This window comes from Corvus moneduloides, chromosome 5 (assembly GCF_009650955.1).
Source record: "Corvus moneduloides isolate bCorMon1 chromosome 5, bCorMon1.pri, whole genome shotgun sequence".
Lineage (NCBI taxonomy): Eukaryota > Metazoa > Chordata > Aves > Passeriformes > Corvidae > Corvus > Corvus moneduloides.
The window spans coordinates 3,614,274-3,633,848 of record NC_045480.1 but is presented as its reverse complement, the minus strand read 5'-3'; the positions used below and the strand labels follow the sequence as shown (position 1 = coordinate 3,633,848).

At 39.5% G+C, this 19,575-nt stretch overlaps 1 protein-coding gene across 4 annotated transcripts in view; it reads right to left on the bottom strand.

Annotated features, from left to right (window-relative positions):
- Nucleotides 1-19,575, bottom strand: part of CTNNA2 (catenin alpha 2) — a 466,491-nt gene that overhangs the window by 368,804 nt on the left and 78,112 nt on the right. For all 4 annotated transcript variants that reach the window (XM_032107990.1, XM_032107992.1, XM_032107989.1 and 1 more), the window contains exon 3: nt 1,438-1,633. In XM_032107990.1, the coding sequence (XP_031963881.1) occupies nt 1,438-1,633 (196 nt within the window). The remainder of the gene's footprint in view (nt 1-1,437; nt 1,634-19,575) is intronic.

Sequence of the window (19,575 nt, the reverse complement as noted above, 5' to 3'; positions counted from 1 at the left end):
ACGGTTTAAGATCTTTTTTCCCCTCTCTGCTTCTTCATTGCTGTTTGGGTTGAATTTTTTTAAAATATAAGTTAAAAAAAGAAGAGTAAAGGTCTTTTTGTCATTTAAAAAGTCAAAAATTCAGCCTAGATAAGGCAAGTTTAGGTTGATGCCTCTAACTCAGTAGAAGACTGCCGAGGAGAAGCTGAGTCAGCATCACAAACCCAAAAAGGAGAGCGTTTTAAATTCAGAGAGAACATGGGCACTCGTGTCACGACTGAAGATGCTGAGCTACAACTTGACACAACACAAAATAAGGAATGTAAGCAACAGGAAACTGAAGTAGTGAAGTAGCTGACAAATGAAAATTAATGCCAGAAGAGCCAGGCATCAGCATTAAAAAGCTAAAAAAAAAAAAACAAACCCAACCAAAACTCCACCATCACAACAACACCCAGAAGAAAAAATAATCAACAAAACCTAAAACCCCACTAGAGTATTGGAATATCATTGTACATAGAGCATACAGCAAATACTTAACTTATTCTGATGTACTGGCAATTGAATACTTAAGAAAACCCAAGCCACACAGAACAGGAAAACAGTGAAACCAAATATACATAGAGTGGAGAGGAGGAAAAAATACCCTCAGGATGGAACAGATTGCAATATTCACTAATCAGTGCTTATATATACAAAATTTAACCATGCCTTCTCATATGATCACTTCAGTCCAATTTGCACAAGATGAAAAATTCAAAGTATGAGTTCTGTGGGAGTAACTCACTGAACATCAGTATTTTACACCCCAATCCTTTAGACTCCTTTTGAAATCTCAGTTGGAGATCTCTCAGTCTTCTTCTAAAACCCAGGGCTGATGATACTGGCAGACGGTATCTTTAGATTATAGGACTTACAATGGAATAAACCTGAAAGGTACTTAATTCTGCTGCAATAAAGATAATTACAATCAAAGTCAATAAAACTGAAACATTTTGTTATAGGCATATATTGAAAACATATTTTTCCCCTACCAAACAGGTAAATTTGAAAGCATCTCACACCCATTTTATCTTCTGAAAGAAAATGGTCAGATTTTATGAGTATCCATTTATCATCAATACTCAGAAAATAATTGCTTTAATATTGCTATTATCTCTGTATTTTCAGGCTTGGGTAATTTTTTTATTATATATTTCAATATCTACTTGAAACCACAAGTACTTCTATATTGCTGTTTTATCTGGTTGATAATTGTTAAATTGTTCAGAAACATATGTGCCATAATCCTAAATCTACATTTGCACCCACAGGCTTCAAACCAGTGCTCAGATTTAGCCAAGTGAAAGAAACCACATCATTTTGTCACACAGCAGAATAAAAACAGGCCGAAGATGAAACAATAAGCTTTGGCACCAGGTGAAGCTTTACTTCAGTCAAGCATTTTGTCCCACATACCTTGTTTTCGAACATCTTCTACAGCAGCAACCAATTCCTCCTTGAGATCCTGGCTCTCTTTAGCAATTTGGTCTCCTTTTTCCAAGAAATTTTGAGTGGCCTGCTCCACTGAGGCAGCCAAAACATGAGCCTTCTTCGAGCGGCCTTTCTTCTTGCCAGAGGGTCCTTTATTGCTCGTGTTCACCAGCGTCGTCACCTTTGGGCAGGAAAAACAAGTTTTTGTCAGTTTGAACAATTCCCCAACTATTAATAGGAACACCTAACTCAATCCTCACACTATTTTCTGTGCCCTGGAAGGGATGAAGTGGTCACATGTTTTGAACAGATAAAATGGAAGTATAAAATCCAACAGCATGTCTTTCAACAGAGGGTTTTCCTTTTAAACTCTCCTCAGTCTGGGCTAAGCAAATCACAGCCAAGCAGCAAAAAGAAAAAGATAAGAACCAGGCATGGCAGGGCAGTGCTGCCAAAGCATCGTTTTTGTCACTGGTTTTCATTTTTAAAAAACGAAGAAGCTGATAAAATGGAACCTGAACACACAAGGGTCAGAAACCATTCAAAAAGCAATTGTCCCTTGAGGTAATGTACTGTCAGTGACAACACACGTGGTGACAAAAACATTGCGGCTGTTTTCCAGACGTGAAAGGTATGAAGAGCTCCCCCTGCAAAGATTATACAGGTTAAAACCCTTTGCCTTAGTGTTGCTTCACTATATTCCTAATATTTTGTCATAAACCCATAGCAGACAGTGAAATGATCAGTGAGTAGTTAAACAGAAGGAAACTCTGCTTCCATGTTTGCAGAATCTCCTGAAGGAATTCTTTATTGAGCTGCCAATAAACTGATTAGAAAGCTTAAAAACACAGCACAGCGTGTAGATCCCACAGCTGAGTGCTGGGCAAAGAGGGAATCCTGCTTTACTCCAGCAGTACCAGGCTGCTGCTCAGTAGAACAGCAATTTTGAACTGGGTATTATCAGGTGTTAAATGCCCAAAAAAACAGCAGTGGATCCATAATGCTCAGGGATGCAATTCTCCCTAACTGGGACACAAACCAGGGCACTTGAAGTGTTGTATCAGTGTTCTAAGCCACAAATTTGCTGCAAGAAAATAAATGCCTTCGCAATAAAGACATTTCACTAAAAACCAAAGGATTTTAAAACAAGGATGAAAATTCACTGTCATCTCATCCCTGTTACCAGAAGAGTGACAAGGTCTTTGGCAGAGTTTTGACCAAAAAGCCTTTTACCATGCTCTTTGTGCTACATTTCTTTTCTCTTTCAGATAGTTTTTATTCCAAATCACATCTAAAAACTACAGACTGTAGTACCTATGTCTATATCTATATCTATTTTTATATATAATCAGGGCTTGGAAACACCATAGGCATGGATATATTGGGAGGAAAAAAAATGTATTCCAGAGCCTTCTTTCAGGAAGGAGTCTGCCAGGCTACTGGAATGTAATATTCATCCACCACATGGAGACGTATTTTCCACTATTTGTATCTAGAAATAGTATTTTCTTTATTAGCTTTCCCTTGTAAATATTCCTCATGAAATTTCCTGAAGATCCTTTCATAGTTGATCATTGTCATTGGCATCTAGTCATGGACACCTATGGAAATGCAAATAATTCTAAATCACCACCAAACAATAAAAGTTTATCAGAACTTCCCAATGTGACAGTTACAAATTAAAATAAAATAATTAGTAATATTTTCTTTAAGGCTTTTTTGAAATAAAATAACTGCTTTGCCCTATGCTGCCTGATGTGCCCAAATAGAGAAAAATCATTTCAACTGTCCCCAAGTGCTCAAAATCTTCTCAGTTCTCTGTGTCAGTCTGAGTAGAGCAGATGAACATGTGAAGGTCCTAGAGAAGAAGAGGATCCAGCACTGGCAGAAAACCTTTGCTAATGCTCTGAGCTGCTGAGTTCAGAACTAACACAGTCGATAGGAAAATCCGAACTGCCACAGAGGACGGAGACTTTTTCTACCAGTTCTTGTAACACACAGGTAGGAAACAGCACACCCAAAGCCAACCCCCTTTTTCTAAAGGAAAAGCTGGTGTATTCTGCTTGAGCCCAATTCCTTCATAGAAGTTTTGCTGCTCTTTTTTCTTATTTATTTTGTTTCTAGCATTAAAAAAAGAAGCTTCCATCATGTCAAAAGCTGGGACTCAAATATAATCATGGAAGAGTCTAAGGTGAGCCAGCAAGAGAGCACAAGATGACAAGTGGTGCTGGAGGCGTTGTTTGCCAATGAACCTCAATGATTTGTAAATTTGAAGCAAAGGCTTTAAAATTTTAAACCAGATCTGCTGGCATGAAATCCAAAAAAAGCAACATCTCACTACCCTCTAATCAACAGCATTCAGATGAAGCAAGAAGAGAAACCATTCTTCATGTGGGGCTAGGACATTCCCTTGGAAAAGGGCAATTCTGGATTCCAGTCTGCGCCAACAGGTTGGGTTCTGGATAGTACAGAGCTCTTACAGGAAGCAAACCACTCATAAAAACTGGAATCCTGCCATTTTGCACACCTTGTGTCAGGTTCTTTTAAATCACATTAAATTACCAGTTAAAAGGCTAAAAATGCAGTCTCTTCCAAAATTAGAATTCCTGTTCAGGAAAGTCAGCTGCACTGGGACAGAGCAATGGGGGACGAAGGCTTCTGACACCAGTGACAGAAAAACCCATGGCATATTAGCTTCTTTCACATTTTTTAAAAGCCTATAACCTGTGAATTTATATAAACTGCATGAAAAAAAAAATGAAGAAAAAATAATAATAACCTTTTATCTTATTGACATAACTCACTTTTCCAGCAGGGCTTTAAAGCTAACTGGTTTATTTTCAGTATCTTACCCCACCTATACTGATACAAAGGAAAGAATGTCTCTATCTGCTTCTGTTACTAATTAATGCAGAACTCGCCCAAAATGCTGTACAATCATCAAATATATCACTTGATAATTACCATAAGCTCATTTGGCAGCCCTGTAATGATCCTGGCTTTGTGATCCCACTAGGGAACCTTGCTCTCTTATTTTATTAAAGAAGCTTCACACAGTCCTAGCACAGATCTCTGCCGGAAAAACAGAACTTCACTAATTAATAGTTCAGCCCCATCCTGAATGAAGGCCTCCTTCCACAGCTCCAGCAGCACAAAAGAAAGGTGAGGATGTCTTTGCAGAAAGCAGAACATTCTGTTAGCATGAATTTCCCTATGGCAGAGGTCACGTGCGGGCAGGGAATGCCAGAAGTGAAAGGGGATAGAGCTGGATCACACACTCATCAAATTAATCCCCTGTCAGCAGCTCCAGCTCACAGAAGAACATTCCTGCCTCTCTGAATTAAACTGTCTTCCCTACAGATTTCTGAAAAGCGTGGGCCACAAGTTTAAGGGCTGTAATTCTGCCCCTTTGCTTTCTCTTTGCTCAGTATCTGCTTGAATTGCATTAGTTACCCAAGACTTTCCATAACCACGTTAAAAACAAGCATATATTGACAATTTTTGTGGCAAATATTGATAGTTTCTTTTTGGGTTTTTTTTTAAATTATCCTGCTAATCCTTGTGGTTTCTCACTGGTCCCTCACACAGGACAGATGCCTTAGTATTGTGTTTTCAGCACAGACTGGGTGATGAAAGGATTGAGAGCAGCCCTTTGGAGAAAGGCTTGGGGACACTGGTGGCACATGGCAGGGGGACTGGACCAGGGGATCTTTAAAGGTCTCTTCCAGCACAAATCATTCTATGATTGTGATTCTACAAATTTAAATATCAACGACTGAGGCTGTTGGGCTTTTCTGAGGGTGGACAGCATTTATATGTTTCCTTGTTTTTAATAAACCAAAGCAGGAAAATCAAATACAGCTCTGCAAACATGTCCATTATGAAAAACATTCACACAAATACTTGGCTCTGGTTGTGACAGGTGAAATCAACGTAAAAGGATTTCTCTGAAGGATCACTAATTGCTTGCAAAAAAAAATTCACTATTCTCCCCTGTGCCCCTTGTATTTTCAAGTAAATATTATTTGTTCTTCCCAGCAGCATTTCCTGAATGTGAACAGCTACGAGTTGTTCCTCTCTTCTCATGCACTCACGGATCATCAAGGTGTTGGAAACTCTCAGTGACCTGAGCAAAGACAGCCCTGACATTTCAGTGGAAGGGCCCTTTCATTTCTAGATATCAGCTGCCCTTCCACTCCACTGCACCATCTCATTGCCTCACTGGTTGTATAATGGTAACCCCTTGAGCACTCAAAATCCTGCTGTTTCCAACAGAAGTTTGTTTCATCAAAGGAAAAAAAAAAAAAAGCATTAGAACTGCCTGGAAAACACAAAATCTCTTTTTCAAAACTGTCTCATGGCTGGGTTTGCTTTTTTTTTGTTTGTTTCCTTTGGCAGAAGAGGCCTTTCAAAATACCTGGTGAGAAAAGCCGATTGTGCTGTGGGTTAAAGCACCAGCATGGCCGTAGGAAGATCTGATTTGATTCCCTGCTCAAAATGAGGTGAACAGACCTGAGCACTGTTTTTGTGACCTTCCCTTGGACCATCCACCAGCAGAGCAAACAGAGGTGGAATTTTGCCACATAAATTCCTGGCTCTGCACACCAAAGCCTTAAGTTACGATGTGGCTCTCAGCAGTAGCTCATTAGCTGATCCCACTCCAACTGCAAGGTATTACTGAGCAAAATACAGGAGAAAATGCTCTCAACAACTACATTTCATTCACATACAAAAGAGAAAAGCAGCTAAATTGGATTTTTTCCATATTTGTGCAGAGGAGCAGATAACTTGTTGGGTTTTTTCCCGTATTTGTGCTTATTCTCTAGTGCCACACATGAAAAAGGGTTTTTTCCCTATTACAGCAATATGGGTGAACACAGATGTTGTGCTGAGCATGATTCAGTCTGTAACATAACTCCATTTTTTGATAATAACTGTTCTTCAATTTTCCCTATCAACTTGAGTAATTTGCCACTGTCCTTACCCCATAAATCATAACAGCTTACATAATTAACTCTTGTAATTATCTCCGCACGATTAGCACCAGCTGTCTACGTAATTCATAAAGCTGAAATTCTCTTCCTATCCTATGTGGATATTTGGACTCTCGTTGATAAATAGAACTTTGCCTATCCACGCTGAATTCCAGTGGTTTAACCCAGCTTTTTGTACTCCTTCCAGCTCCCCTCAGTGTTTGCAAACACCTGTGGGTTAGAGGAATTCATAAATAAGCAGAGTACTCTCTCTAATGCATAAATTATTAGCTGGGGTGCTACAAAATGCCAGTGCCACACCTACCTTTTGGCTGGGAAGCACTCAGATAACTGAGGCAACACTGATTAGAGCCAGGATATTTTAATCCAGTGTAGCTTGAGGACAGCAAGCGGCTCCGATTCACATTTCTGCTGCCAAACGCTAATTCCTGAACAAATTTGCATATTTCCATTCTGCCCACATGAGGTACCTTTAGGATGTAATTTGGAGATAGCAGCACCGTTGCTGTTAATTTGTATTTTTCTTATCAGTGCTCCCACCACGGGAAGAGGTTTACATCCCAGCCAATGTGAATGAATATTATATAAGGCACTTTGAAAGTTCTTCAGCAAGTATTCATTCTCAGTGGAACTTCTGACTACTTGTTATGCTATCAAAAAGGATAAAAAATAAATAAACCACCCCACACTTAACTTTCCTCCTACAAATCTTCCCAAAAAAAACTATCAAAAATTTCTACAACAGACATACAAAACATGAAATATATTTTCACAAATCATATTGCTAAGAAAAAGAAGACTAGAAAAACACAATTAAATGAAGAATCATGGTTATGTTCCTCCTAAAAATCTTCATGAAAAATGTATAAAACAACGATGAAAACCTGCAGTGTGTTTTCACCAACTCTCCCACAACTGAAACAAGAATCAATATAAATTAAGCTAATAAAATGTCTCCCATAATACAATTTGCCTCTAATTTGTAATAAATTAGGAGCAAAGATTATTAAATTTTTTTTTTGTGACAAGTTTCTCCTGTCAATTGGCACTAAAGGACTGTGATGCTATTTAGAAGCCAAATATGAATTCCAGGAGTTACCTGGTAGACAGGAAAAACAGATTATGTTAATATTCCACTCATGAAAGACAGAAGATTTACATTCCTCAAGTTTCCCAAGAATTCACTTGCTCCTGTACATTACTTGAGGTTCCTCACACCATCCAATTGTCAACTGGCAACTCTAAGGGTCGACCGTCTCTTGAACTGGCAGCACAAGCAGCAACATCCATTACAAGACTCCCTCTCCGTCTCTGTGCTGGCAGGATTTCAAAACCTCACTTTTAAGAACTAAATAATCCCATTCCTGAACACAGGTTTCCAGTATCTTGTTAGGATTTTGACAATTCCAGCTTTTGCCGAGAGAGAAAAGCTGAAGCAGGTGTTTAAATGGAGCAATTACATATTCTTCAGCAAAACCATTGGCTTAATCTGACTCCTAAAAAATCTGTTCAATGCCTTTAAATGCAAGAAGAAGATAAAAGTCAAATTCTAGATCTTCCTCTCAATGTGTAATTCACTGAGGGTTTTCTAATTGTACAAAAGGGCTTGATCCCAGTCAAGTCCAACAGCTAAAGACAGCACAGAATCCACAAATTCCTATTATTTCACTTTTTTAGCTTTCACCAAGCAAGTTAAGCTGTACCATTTCAAAAATTCATATCTATGGCTTGTGTTAAACATGAATTTTCTGTCATCTCTTTCTTCATTATGCATAAGAGTAGTTCATGATCATACTAAGCTGAAAAGAGGAAGAAGAATTCTTCCCCCCACAATGGCATAATTCTGGCAGGATGACCACCTTAGGGGCCAGGCCATGAATTGTGGGGCACAGCACTGTCTTGGGAGTAAGAAATGTAGGTTGGAAGTTCCTCAGGCTCAGCAGAGAAGTGAACCAAGTCTTCTTCCTTCAGAGGTGACCACCTTAACACCTGGGATATTTTATAAGAAGGTGGACTGCAGCACCAGCATGCTTGGGCTTGAAGTGAGAAGAATGAGCCATTTTTTAACCCTGAGGGAAGATTTAAGACTAACTCCAAGCAAACTTGTGCTCTATTAATCACCATGTGACATTAGCTCCCCTCTGCAGGCTCAGAGTTCAGCATATAAATTCTGGAAAGGGATGGGATTTCAAAAAGCTCCCTTTCCCATCTCTTCCACAACATCTTCTAAATCTCACTCCTAAGCATCTCTCTTCTCTCCTCCATGTGTTGAAAAGGAGAATTAATCACGTAACTTCTGTTTATGGACTACACTCCTAGAGCTGGATGCCTAAACGGACTTGGCATCTCGAAACCTTTGAGTCTTCCAAAGCTCTAAATCAAGGATCTGAATTTTAATTGGAGCAACATGTGGAGACACAAATACTTCCTGCTTGTGATCCTGCCACTATCTTCCTTCTGTTTCTCATTGTCCAAGTGAGACAACATCACGTATCCATGTAGGAACTTAAAATGTTGAAACCACTCAAGGCAACTTATTTGGCTCCAAATGATCATCTCTGTGCAACTCAGCAGTGGTTTAACAGATCACAGCTCAAAAAACGTTCCTTTAAAGAGTAAAACATGAAGTTTATCTTACCCCGGCTAAAAATAATCAGAAAGCTGGAGTCTACCTGATAATCAGTAAATATACATTAAATGCAGTGACCTCAAAACAGCCAGAAATGTCAACTTTCAGTGCTGTGGTAAATGATCTTGGCAACCACTGAGCAGTAACTGAGGATGAAGTAATTTTTTGCATTCAATAACTTTATTTAATTTCTCACAGTTAATAAGTTATTACTACTGCAACCCTCCTGCTGACATCTGTTATTTTCCTTGTTAATTAAAACAGTAAATGTCACTGATGCCATAAGTGTGTGTTTTTCTCCAATTTTACCAACTTTTCATTCTGGGCAAAACTTTGTTGCACTACTTTTGGACACAGAAGAAAAGTCATCATCATCTGCAGTTTGCTGTAAGGATATGAAGCCCCCAAAAAAAGCTGCCTGCAATCTACGTGAATGATACAATAAAAAGTACAAAATAAGAAGTATAAAGGAACATCTCATTAACTCTTACGCCTCCTCTTATTCCAAAACTGAATACAGAGCTAATAGTCAAGCTTACAAACACATCACATGCAAAATGTGAGATATGTACAGTCAATAGCTATCTATTATTATCAAAAAATTAAGTCTTGTGGTACTCAAAGGGTATAAAAAATAAAAGATTACTGGTATTATGTATTATGTGGGAGAAAATCAACAAGTGTTCACTTCCAGACTCAGAGTTATCCACATTAATCGATCAGAAACGAAGCCACCTTGGCCTAAATATTACCAAGGGGATCCCCAAAATCTCAAAAAAGAAACAAGATAAGGAAAACACACACATCTGTAGTTGAATTAGAACCAAATGCAAGTGTACTTATCTCAAAAGTACCAAATCACTTGAGAACTGCAAAGACAAAAAAATACCAAGAACCTACTTGGTGTCAAACTGTCTCCCACCAAGAGCCTTTATTTCTCCCAGTTCTTTAGCAGAACAGAATAAATCCAAAGGATGTCGGACTGATTCAAGGAAGATACTGCATTTAACCACATGAGGGCACACCACACTAGAGTAATAGAAAAACTCCTGTGAAATCCCTGGATTCATTGCACTTCGTGCTGTTTTACTGGATCTGTAGGAGAGCATGAGCCTTGGCACTGTAAACAGCACATGCTTGACAAAAGGAAATTCTTAGCTGATATTTAATGCACTATTTTCTTGACAGTTGTTGTTGGTTTAAAAATCTGCTAGCAATCTCAAAAGCAGCAGTATTTAAGATGTAGTTATCAAAGGAACTCAACCACAGAGCAGGCAGCAAGTTGTACTGGCTAGAGGGGGGGGAGGAAAGAAAGAGGAGAAGTGAGATAGCAGCTGCTCTAGTGAGGCTCCACAGCTTTTTGTAACCAGTTCTGGGGTTGTGAACTCTCCATCCCAGGAAGTGTCCAAGGTCAGGTTGGAGCAACCTGGGATAGTGGGAGGTGTCCCTGCCCATGGCAGGAGCTGGAACTGGATGGTCTTTAATGTCCCTTCCAACCCACACCATTCTATGATTACACTGAGGGAATAAAACACCTGAAAGTTTTATTTCTTACCTTACTAGATAGCACATCCCGAATAGAAACTTCAATATTATCTTTCTTTAGGTTTTTTCTCCAATGACTAAGACATTGTTCAAGGAGAAATAACACAAAAGGATTTAAATAATCCTTAACTGGATACCAAAATAAGATAGCAGGCAACTACAAAGGCGGGTAGCACAATGTTTAAGCTTCTCCCAGGCAGCTGATCTCCCCAGGCTTCCAGCAGCCAAAGGACAGACGCTGGTGCTCCGACTGATGGAGCCATCAAGAGCTGTTTCCTCAGGGTAATGTTATTGTTTGTGAACTGCCATAAACAGCACTGAAAACAATCTCATACATCACTAAATACCAAAGCAAAACGATTCCCAGGAGTTTCTGCTTCAGTTAATGTAAAGTACTGTAAGTGAAGGAAGTAAAATATTTCAGACACATGTGGTGAGTTAGTGCTCTGGTTTCTCTGTAACAACTATTGTATCTTTTTTTAATGAAAACCTTGCCCATAAAGAACAGCTGAAAACTGAAGCAAGCAATCTTCCACTCTACATATACAAAGATTAAATCAAAATTCCCCCAGAATGGATACTACTTAATTTTCTGGGGGATCTATTTTGAATAGTAAGAATAGTAATGAAATTAACTTCTTCATGCCATTCCGTTGCACTCAGGCTTATGTTATGAACAGCAAAGAATATCCTGGTGAGATTGCAAATCCAGAGCACCTATGAATTCTCACTCAAAAAGACAGAAGAGAGTATTCCCTGAAGGCTGCTTTATTTAGGTTGTTTATTTTGCACATTTCACACACTGTATAAAATCTCCATCGCCAACTTAAAATTCTAAAATTAGCACAGAATTATAGAATATCCTGAGCTGGAAAGGACCCACAAGGATCATCCAGTCCAACTCCTGGCCCTGCACAGACACTCCAACAATCCCACCCTGGGCATCCCTGGCAGCGCTGTCCAAACGCTCCTGGAGCTCTGGCAGCCTCGGGGCCGGGACCATTCCCTGGGGAGCCTGGGAAGTGCCCCAGCACGCTGTGGGGGAAGAACCTTTCCCTGATATCCGACCTAAACCTCCCCTGACACAGTTCCAGCCATTCCCTTGGGTTTTGCTCCTGGTCAGAGAGAGCAGAGACTGGTGCTGCCCACCTGCTTCTCCTGCAGACCACAGTGAGGTGTCCCCTCAGTTTCCCCCAGGATAAACAAGCCCAGTGACCTCAATCACTCCTCGTATGGCCCCTATAGCATCTTCGTAGTTGTCACACACATCATCGTAACTTAATTTAGGCTGGAAGGGACCTCAGGAGATCTCTAGCCCAGCTCCTCACCAAAGCAAGGCCACCTTCAAAGTAGGATAAGGATTTGTTCCAGTCCTGCAATGTCTGGTGTACTCAAGAACCCCAAAAAAGACTCAGTACTGAAGATGTGGTCTTAGAATGACTGCTTAGAAAAGAACTCTCACTTCCCTTCACTCTCTCTTCACTCTTACGCTAAACCCCGCAGAACAGCTCAGTATGACTTCAGCCTTCTCTCCTATGATGTGGCTCTCCAGTCTCATGCTCTGAATTTTCCAGCAGGACTCTCACATTCTTCCCGCAGAGCAGTGCTCAGTCAGCCTCCACCCAGCCCATATCACACCACCAGGTGACTCCATCCTACTGCATGACTCTGCACTGGCTTTTGCTGATCTTTACTTGGTTATGCCAGCCCATTTCCCCACCTTCTGAGATGCTCCTCGTGCCAGCCCTACTTCTTGAGCGTATTGACCTTCCTCCCAAATTGGTGCTGTCTGGAAATTTATTGAGGGTGCATCTCACCCCCCTGCCCAGACCAATGACAAGACATTAAACAAGGTCAGCTTGACCCCAAGTCCTGCAGAATTCCCTTGCAATTGGTGGCCATCAATCTTCCACCCCTACCACTGAAGTCCAGAAGTCCAGCCAATTTTTAACCTCCTTTGTAGTTCCCATATCCCCTGAACATTGTAGAGAGACTGAGAAGGCAAAGCCTGTATTTCATCTACAGTTAGAAGGTAAAGCCTTTATTTCGTCTAGGTTTAACTCTATTGTGTGCCTTGTGCACAGCAATACAGAAAAAAAACCCGAAACTATCCTAAACAAAAACCACACAAGAAAAAGAACAGAATTGTGTTACTACAAACAACTTGTGTGAGAGATCTGAGTCTGTGGAAAGGCTGCTTTCTATCTTTTTGGTGTTTTTTTTTAATAGCAACTGACTGAGCTTTCAAGTCATTACTATACAGCTAAAATGAGATACAAAGCTATCTTCTGATGGTCATAGACAGGGTGTATCTGCCACTGGAGAACAACCACCTCATCCACTTAGGGGTCACACATCACGCTTCAGCAGAGCATATTCTATGCATTACAAGGTTACTGTGCTATGCTGGAACACAGAATAAACACAGAATCATGGAATGGTGTGGGTTGGAAGGGACCTTAAAGACCATCCAGTTCCACCCCCTGCCATGGGCAGGAACACCTTCCACTATCCCAGGTTGCTCCAAGCCCCATCCCACTTCGCCTGGGACACTACCAGGGATAGGGCAGCCACAGCTTCTCTGGGAAACCTGTGCCAGGATTTCTCAAGGAAGAATTTCTTCCCAGTATCTAACCTAAATTTCACCTGTTTCAGTCTAATCCGTTACTTCTTGTCCTACCACTACAGTTCCTGATGAAGAATCCCACTCTGGCTTCCACGTATCCCTTGGATACTGGAAGGTGCTGTGAAGTCTCCGCAAAATCTTCCCCTCTCCAGCCCCAACTCTCTCAACCTGTCTTCATAGGGGAGGTTCTCTGGTCTCCTTCTCAACTTTGTGGCCTCCTCTGGACTTGTTCCAGCAGTTCCACGTCCTTCTTACGTTGAGGGCACCTGAAATGTACCCAGCACTCCAGGTGGGGTCTCATGAGAGCAAAGGGGGAGAATCTCCTTCCTTGGCCTGCTGGCCACACTCCTTTGGATGCATATTTATTTTGGAATTTCATCACCGGGGACCTGCCAAGGCAGTACAGATGCTAATACAAACAGCCTGCTGTTCAGAGACAGAACTCCAGACATGGCAAAAGAGAACATTTCCAGAAACCTCCTTTGGTCAAACTAGAAGTAAGCACTGGCTTTCTCCCAGACTTCGCCAGGAACTGATCCATCTCTGTCCTCCTCCTGCTGTTCCAGATTTTTTTGTCAGAACAACAGAGAGCAGCAACATCATCCCACACAGCACTAACAGCTACTTCTGTCCCACACACTCCACAGACAGATCTAGTTGAGGAGACATCAACATTTTTTTTTTCCTTTGTTTGTTTCAACAGAACCATGAATAATACACCTAATTATGCCACTGCATATGGCACCTAAACCTTCCTGATCACCCCAGCACTAGGCATTTGTCTGCCTACCTGATTCCTGATTTTGGGGTTGTGTTTTTCTCCCCCATGGCAAAGTTCAGGCTATTTTCCTCTCCTGCTGCAAATTAAATACTCCTTCCTCACCCACTGTCTCTTGCCATTGCCACCATCAGCACTGATTTTCTGAATAGCAACACAGTAACAGTAACTCTGGATTAAACTTAACCCTGCGGTGAGGGAAACAACAAAATCACAAAATTTGAAGGGAAATAACCTCAACTGGCAGTGACAGCCAAGAAAAGCCTTAGAAATGGAAAAGAAAAGAATCTGATATATATTCCCAGCATTAAGTGGCAATTGGCAGAACAGAACAGCAGGTGCCAAAGAGAAGTTGGTGTGTCTGAAACACAAACTGACATTAAATTGGTTTTCAGCTCATTCTGACTAGAGCAAAGAGACACAAAATAAGCTTTTTAGTAAAACATAAATGCATTAATTAACACTAAATATATGGACTTCAGGCTGTATTTGTAAGAATAAGCTATTTAATAGAGATGTCATCCTTAACAGCATATAATTCCATACTCCATTTTAACAACAATTATCTCAGTAGGCTATTACTGCTAAAAATTAAAAAAGAAAAACAGCAGATCTTTTCAGCCAGCTTCTTAACAAGCACATCTAAACTGTTTTCTTTAATTATTAAAAGGAAAGCCTTTAAAAAATGCCAAAATTCTCCAGCATAACTGTTAGAGAACACAAAGCCCTGTAACACAAATTTCCTTTCCCACTAAATACTGCTCAAGCAAAGAACGGTTGCTCTTCCCAAATGCTACTTAGAAATGTTGAAAACCACCCAACATTAAGTCTTTGGGGATGCAGTTTAATTTCTTTGCCTTCAGAGCAATGCATAAAGTCAGTCAAAATCTGTACATCTCTAAGTAGCAAAAAAACCCCGCAAGGACTGACTCACAAAAAGTCCAAAAATTTGCAAATAAATACAGCTGAATGTACAATATGAGAAGTTTTAGGTAGCTACCACAGGGAATGTGTAACAGCTGGTAGAAATACCATCCACAGTACAACCTAGGAGACTCCAGAGACTGGGAATAGTAATATTAAGATTAGTATCTGTGAGTGGAAATGTTTGTTAAGTACCCCAGTCAAAGCAGAAAAAAAGGATTAAAAGAACAAGCATTTAGTCAAACTAAATATAAAAATTCCTCCGCTCTGCCACTTGAAAGCTTGCACATTAGGCTAAGTACTGCTCCTACTGCTGCTTCAAGGAGAGTGTTTATACTTGGGCTGGGTATTGTTTGTGTTCTTTTATCTTAGATGTAATGAACCTCTTTTTATTAACCGTGTTAATTGATTAAAGTTTAATTTAAATATGAATGCACCTCCTGCACTGTTTCTAGATAAATTCTCATTTTTGCTATTTGCTGTAAACTATATGAATGTCATTATCAAGGAAGGAAGAAAATACCTGATTTTCCCTCTTCTTTTTTTCTTTTCTTTTCTTTTCTTTTTTTTTTTTTGTTATGAAGAACACAGTTCTGAGTCATTAGAGAAAATATTCCTGTATAATTTTAAAGGGAATTACATTTCTATAGTGTAAAAGATTAAGCTAGGTACATTCTGGAGTGAGTTAACAGAAGGCAGTTTGCTGTTAAATCACTTTAGAAGATAATTCTGCATCACTGAGCAAAACCTTCACTAAGATTTATCTATCAAGGCAAATTCTGTGATTTGTTATTTATGGGGATTACCCACCAGGATGACACAATGATGAGTAATTGAAACCAATACCTTCTTTAATGCAAATGTGTGAAGTTTTGAAGGTGCCACCAGGATAAGAGAGATATAAAAGGCTATTTATGTGATTGTTACAAAACCGTACTGGAAAGATTCCCTGCCAGAGCTGCCACTGCATCTCCTCTTCCACAAGAACAGGGTTTTTTTGCTCTGCAGCCCCAACAAGGATCTTTTTTAGGCAACAGCACTTGCCCATCAGGAACAGCAGTCGACGACTTGCAGCTGCTGGTCCTGCTCCACCAGCAGCCACAACCACACCAGATTTCCACTTGGCTCAAATAAATTGTCTTATTCACCAACTGATCGAGTTAAACTCGTGCAAAGCCCACTATGGCCAATTATTTATTGAAATTAAAATCAAGACCAGGCTGCTCAAATGATTTAATACACATGATAACATAGTGTTAGTCAGCAGAAGTAAGAGCCCTCATGCAAAGACTGGTTTTATCACTTCAGTGTTTAGATGCTGTTTAGGATTTAGCCATCCAAAATCATGATCTTGCACTTTTTCCACTCAATATGTAAATATTGGACCTTTTCAAGGCAATTCTCCTTGGGACTCTTGACATTTAGAATAAAACAATGGCAGAAGGAGCAAATGAAATTTCTTACATTTAGTGCAGGACAACACATTCTGACTCTATTTCTACCTATTGAAACATTACATTTAAAAATTCAGTCAGGATTGTACTGCAAGCTGGTTTTGCTGTTTTGCTCTGGTTATTTACTTTCTCCTACTACTTTTTGCCTCAAGTTTTCTCATTAAAAAATAAACAGCCAAACCTTTCCTGTACACACAAGTTTTGATGACAGAGTGCTAACTAAAAGGAGTTTCCTACAAACCACCATTAAGGGCTGAAAAATAAAAGTCAGTCTTACAAATTACACTTAATTATTACTATTTATTACGTAAACCATTCAGTATTTCAAATGCCTATTTTTAAGTTTGAAGGTCTTTCTTAAGAGAACTGGTTTTCCAATAAATTTCAGGCCAAATTAATGTGATTTGGTGTGTTGACACACTGTTGGAGAGGTGGGAAAAGGTTTTAGAGGTAGGTGTGGAAGTGGGATATAGAAAAGCACATGCCTAACAAAGGTTGTTGGGGTGTTCGAGGTTTTGTTCAATTGTTTTTAATACTGAACTGGAAGAAAAAAGTAAGAAACACATCCTGTGGAAAACCCTTTTGAAAGGTTTGATCAGTTCTACATTATACAAGGAAGAGGAGAGACTGCTCGGGGCGTGTATTTCAGCTAAATAAAACTATCAGCACTCTGAAATTTAAGAAATTATGAGATTCCTCAAATCTCTGCACTTTACTGTGCAAACCAAGAACCTGCATTTTGATACAAACTACTAAGTAAAATTTTTTTAACTGGTTGGTCAGATTGTTTCTAGAACAGGAAAACACCATCTCCAGGAAACAAAAATATATTGATTTGTGGTGAATTGTTGAAAGTTAATCCATAACTTCAAGAGAAACTTGGAAGAAGAATTTCACTGCACTCATCCCAGCAGAGTCACACAGGTCCACAACAGAGGGGCAGTGCTCAAAAACACATCCACAGAATTATTAAAATTAGTAATTTGTGAAGGAATTGCTTTTAGCTGACAAGAAACTCTCTAAAGCTTGATAAACATCTTTGCCAACATCTTGAAAACATCAGCAACTAAGAAGGATGAGTCTAAATAGAACAAGTATCTTTTCTGGAAGTATTTATATGAAATTAAGGATGGGATTACATACACTGAATAGCAGGAAATATTTGTTTCCAGGAAGACAAACAGATCGCTGTGCCACACAAGAATAATTAGAAAGACTTACATTTCCTGGGTGTCATCCTCTCTTTTCTAACATTCCTCTGTGTATTCAAGATTTGTTGTTATCGCTGATTTTAATAATTTGAAAAATTTTCGCCCATGACTGTGAATACAAATTACTTAAAATAAAATCAAGAGGAAAGGTTCCATTCTTAAGCAACTTAATTAACCCAGGTCAGCACCAAAGATTTCATGCAGTTTTAGACAAGCAGAAACTGGTTTTTATTAATATATTCAGATTTACAAAAGAATTAGAAGCTGCTCAGTACTGGAATAACCATAGATATGTTTATTCTACCCCAAAGGCTTGCTTGGGAATTCAGATGTCATAGAAAATGTTGTGGGTATTTTTTTTTTAAATAATACTGACTACATAGTGGCTAAGAAAAAATTAAAATACATGTTAAAGAAAAATCATAACATGAAAACAAGGGGCAAACAACAAAGCTTGCCTCTAAATGAGGTAGGATTTGCCTTTAAGTGACAGATGCTGTTTTACAAACACAATTCACACACAGAACACCTTCAATATTCCCCATATGTGTCACCACCAAGCAAACTTGCAATCCAAATAACCTGATGTTTTCCCACACAGGCAAATGCAGGTGGAAGTAATATGTTCATGAGGCTTAAGTATTCACTTTTATTCACAAATTAAGCAGGAGTCACAGAAAGGACATTAAGTTAGACAACCTCAGACAATTACCATGGAAACCCACTTACATCTGTTGAATATTTTTGGCCAGAAAATGAATTCAAGTCGTTAAGTATTTATGATCTCTTAAATACAGTCTGTTATAAACAGAAAAATGATTAACTTTAATATTTGATTGCACAAGCAAAGGTTTTCACACCTGCTAACTTTTGAAAACCCCAAATATTTCCTGTTTAGCCACACAGGCTCTGAAGGCTGTTGTCCCCCAGCTATTTCAACATCTCTGATAAACTTTGCAGCTCCAGCAGAGGCTGGGAAGGGACTGAAGTCCAAACAGGTGCCATTATTCATTAGGCACATGATGCTTCTGCTTGAGTAATGAATCCCAGCTTTGCTCTGCTCTGACTCAGGGGCACAGCTTGCACTCACAGATAAAGTCCCCGTGTAAAATCCTGTGGCCGCGAGAAGAAGAGCTGCTGATTTATCTCCAGGCAATAAACTCCCTGATTTTTAAGAAGGCATTAGGTTGCTTATTAGTCTCAAAACTTGAGCACCAGCTCAGGGGGAAGCCAGAACTTCCTCACCAAGAATATTTAGGCTCTTTCAGACTAAGTGGAAGGGAATGATTTGTTAGGAGAATAAGAAGGTTCAGTGCTGACCTGAAACTATGCAGTCTCTAAAAACAATAAAAATGAAAACCTACACACACACACCCCCCAGGAGCACATTCCTTCCTTCTGTTTTAACACAGAGGAAAGAATCGCCCTCTTAGAGACAGCAGAGAAATTTCCCAGAAATAGGAATAACACCATGAAGACTCCCACACTATTTAGTTAAAATTGCATTTCTCATTATTTCTGATTATCGGTCTCTGCATGAAGAGAGTGTGGTTGTTTATTCTCAACACAGTCCTTGATCTCAATCCCACCACTTAATAAAAATCTTACAGCCTTCTTAGACTAGCAGAATATGACAATCTTTTTCTTCTTAAAGAAAAATGTCTTGAGAACTGAAATGGGAGAAAGGTCAAAAAAAGCATCATAACCTTTCCCGCTGCTCTATGACAAAAATCTTAATATTATGCCTTGTGTTTGTTCACATCTTTTTTTTTTTTTCAGGAAATTGCTCAGACTGTAGTCATAACCTTTCCCAAACCCCCGAATAATATAACTCAATAATAAGTGTAATTAAAATGTAACAGCTAAGATCCCTGGACTCAAGATGTTACAGAGTATCTCTGCTCATCAAAGGTCTCCATCAGTTTTCCTACTTCCTCTCAGGCCTGTGATAGAGATCTTGGA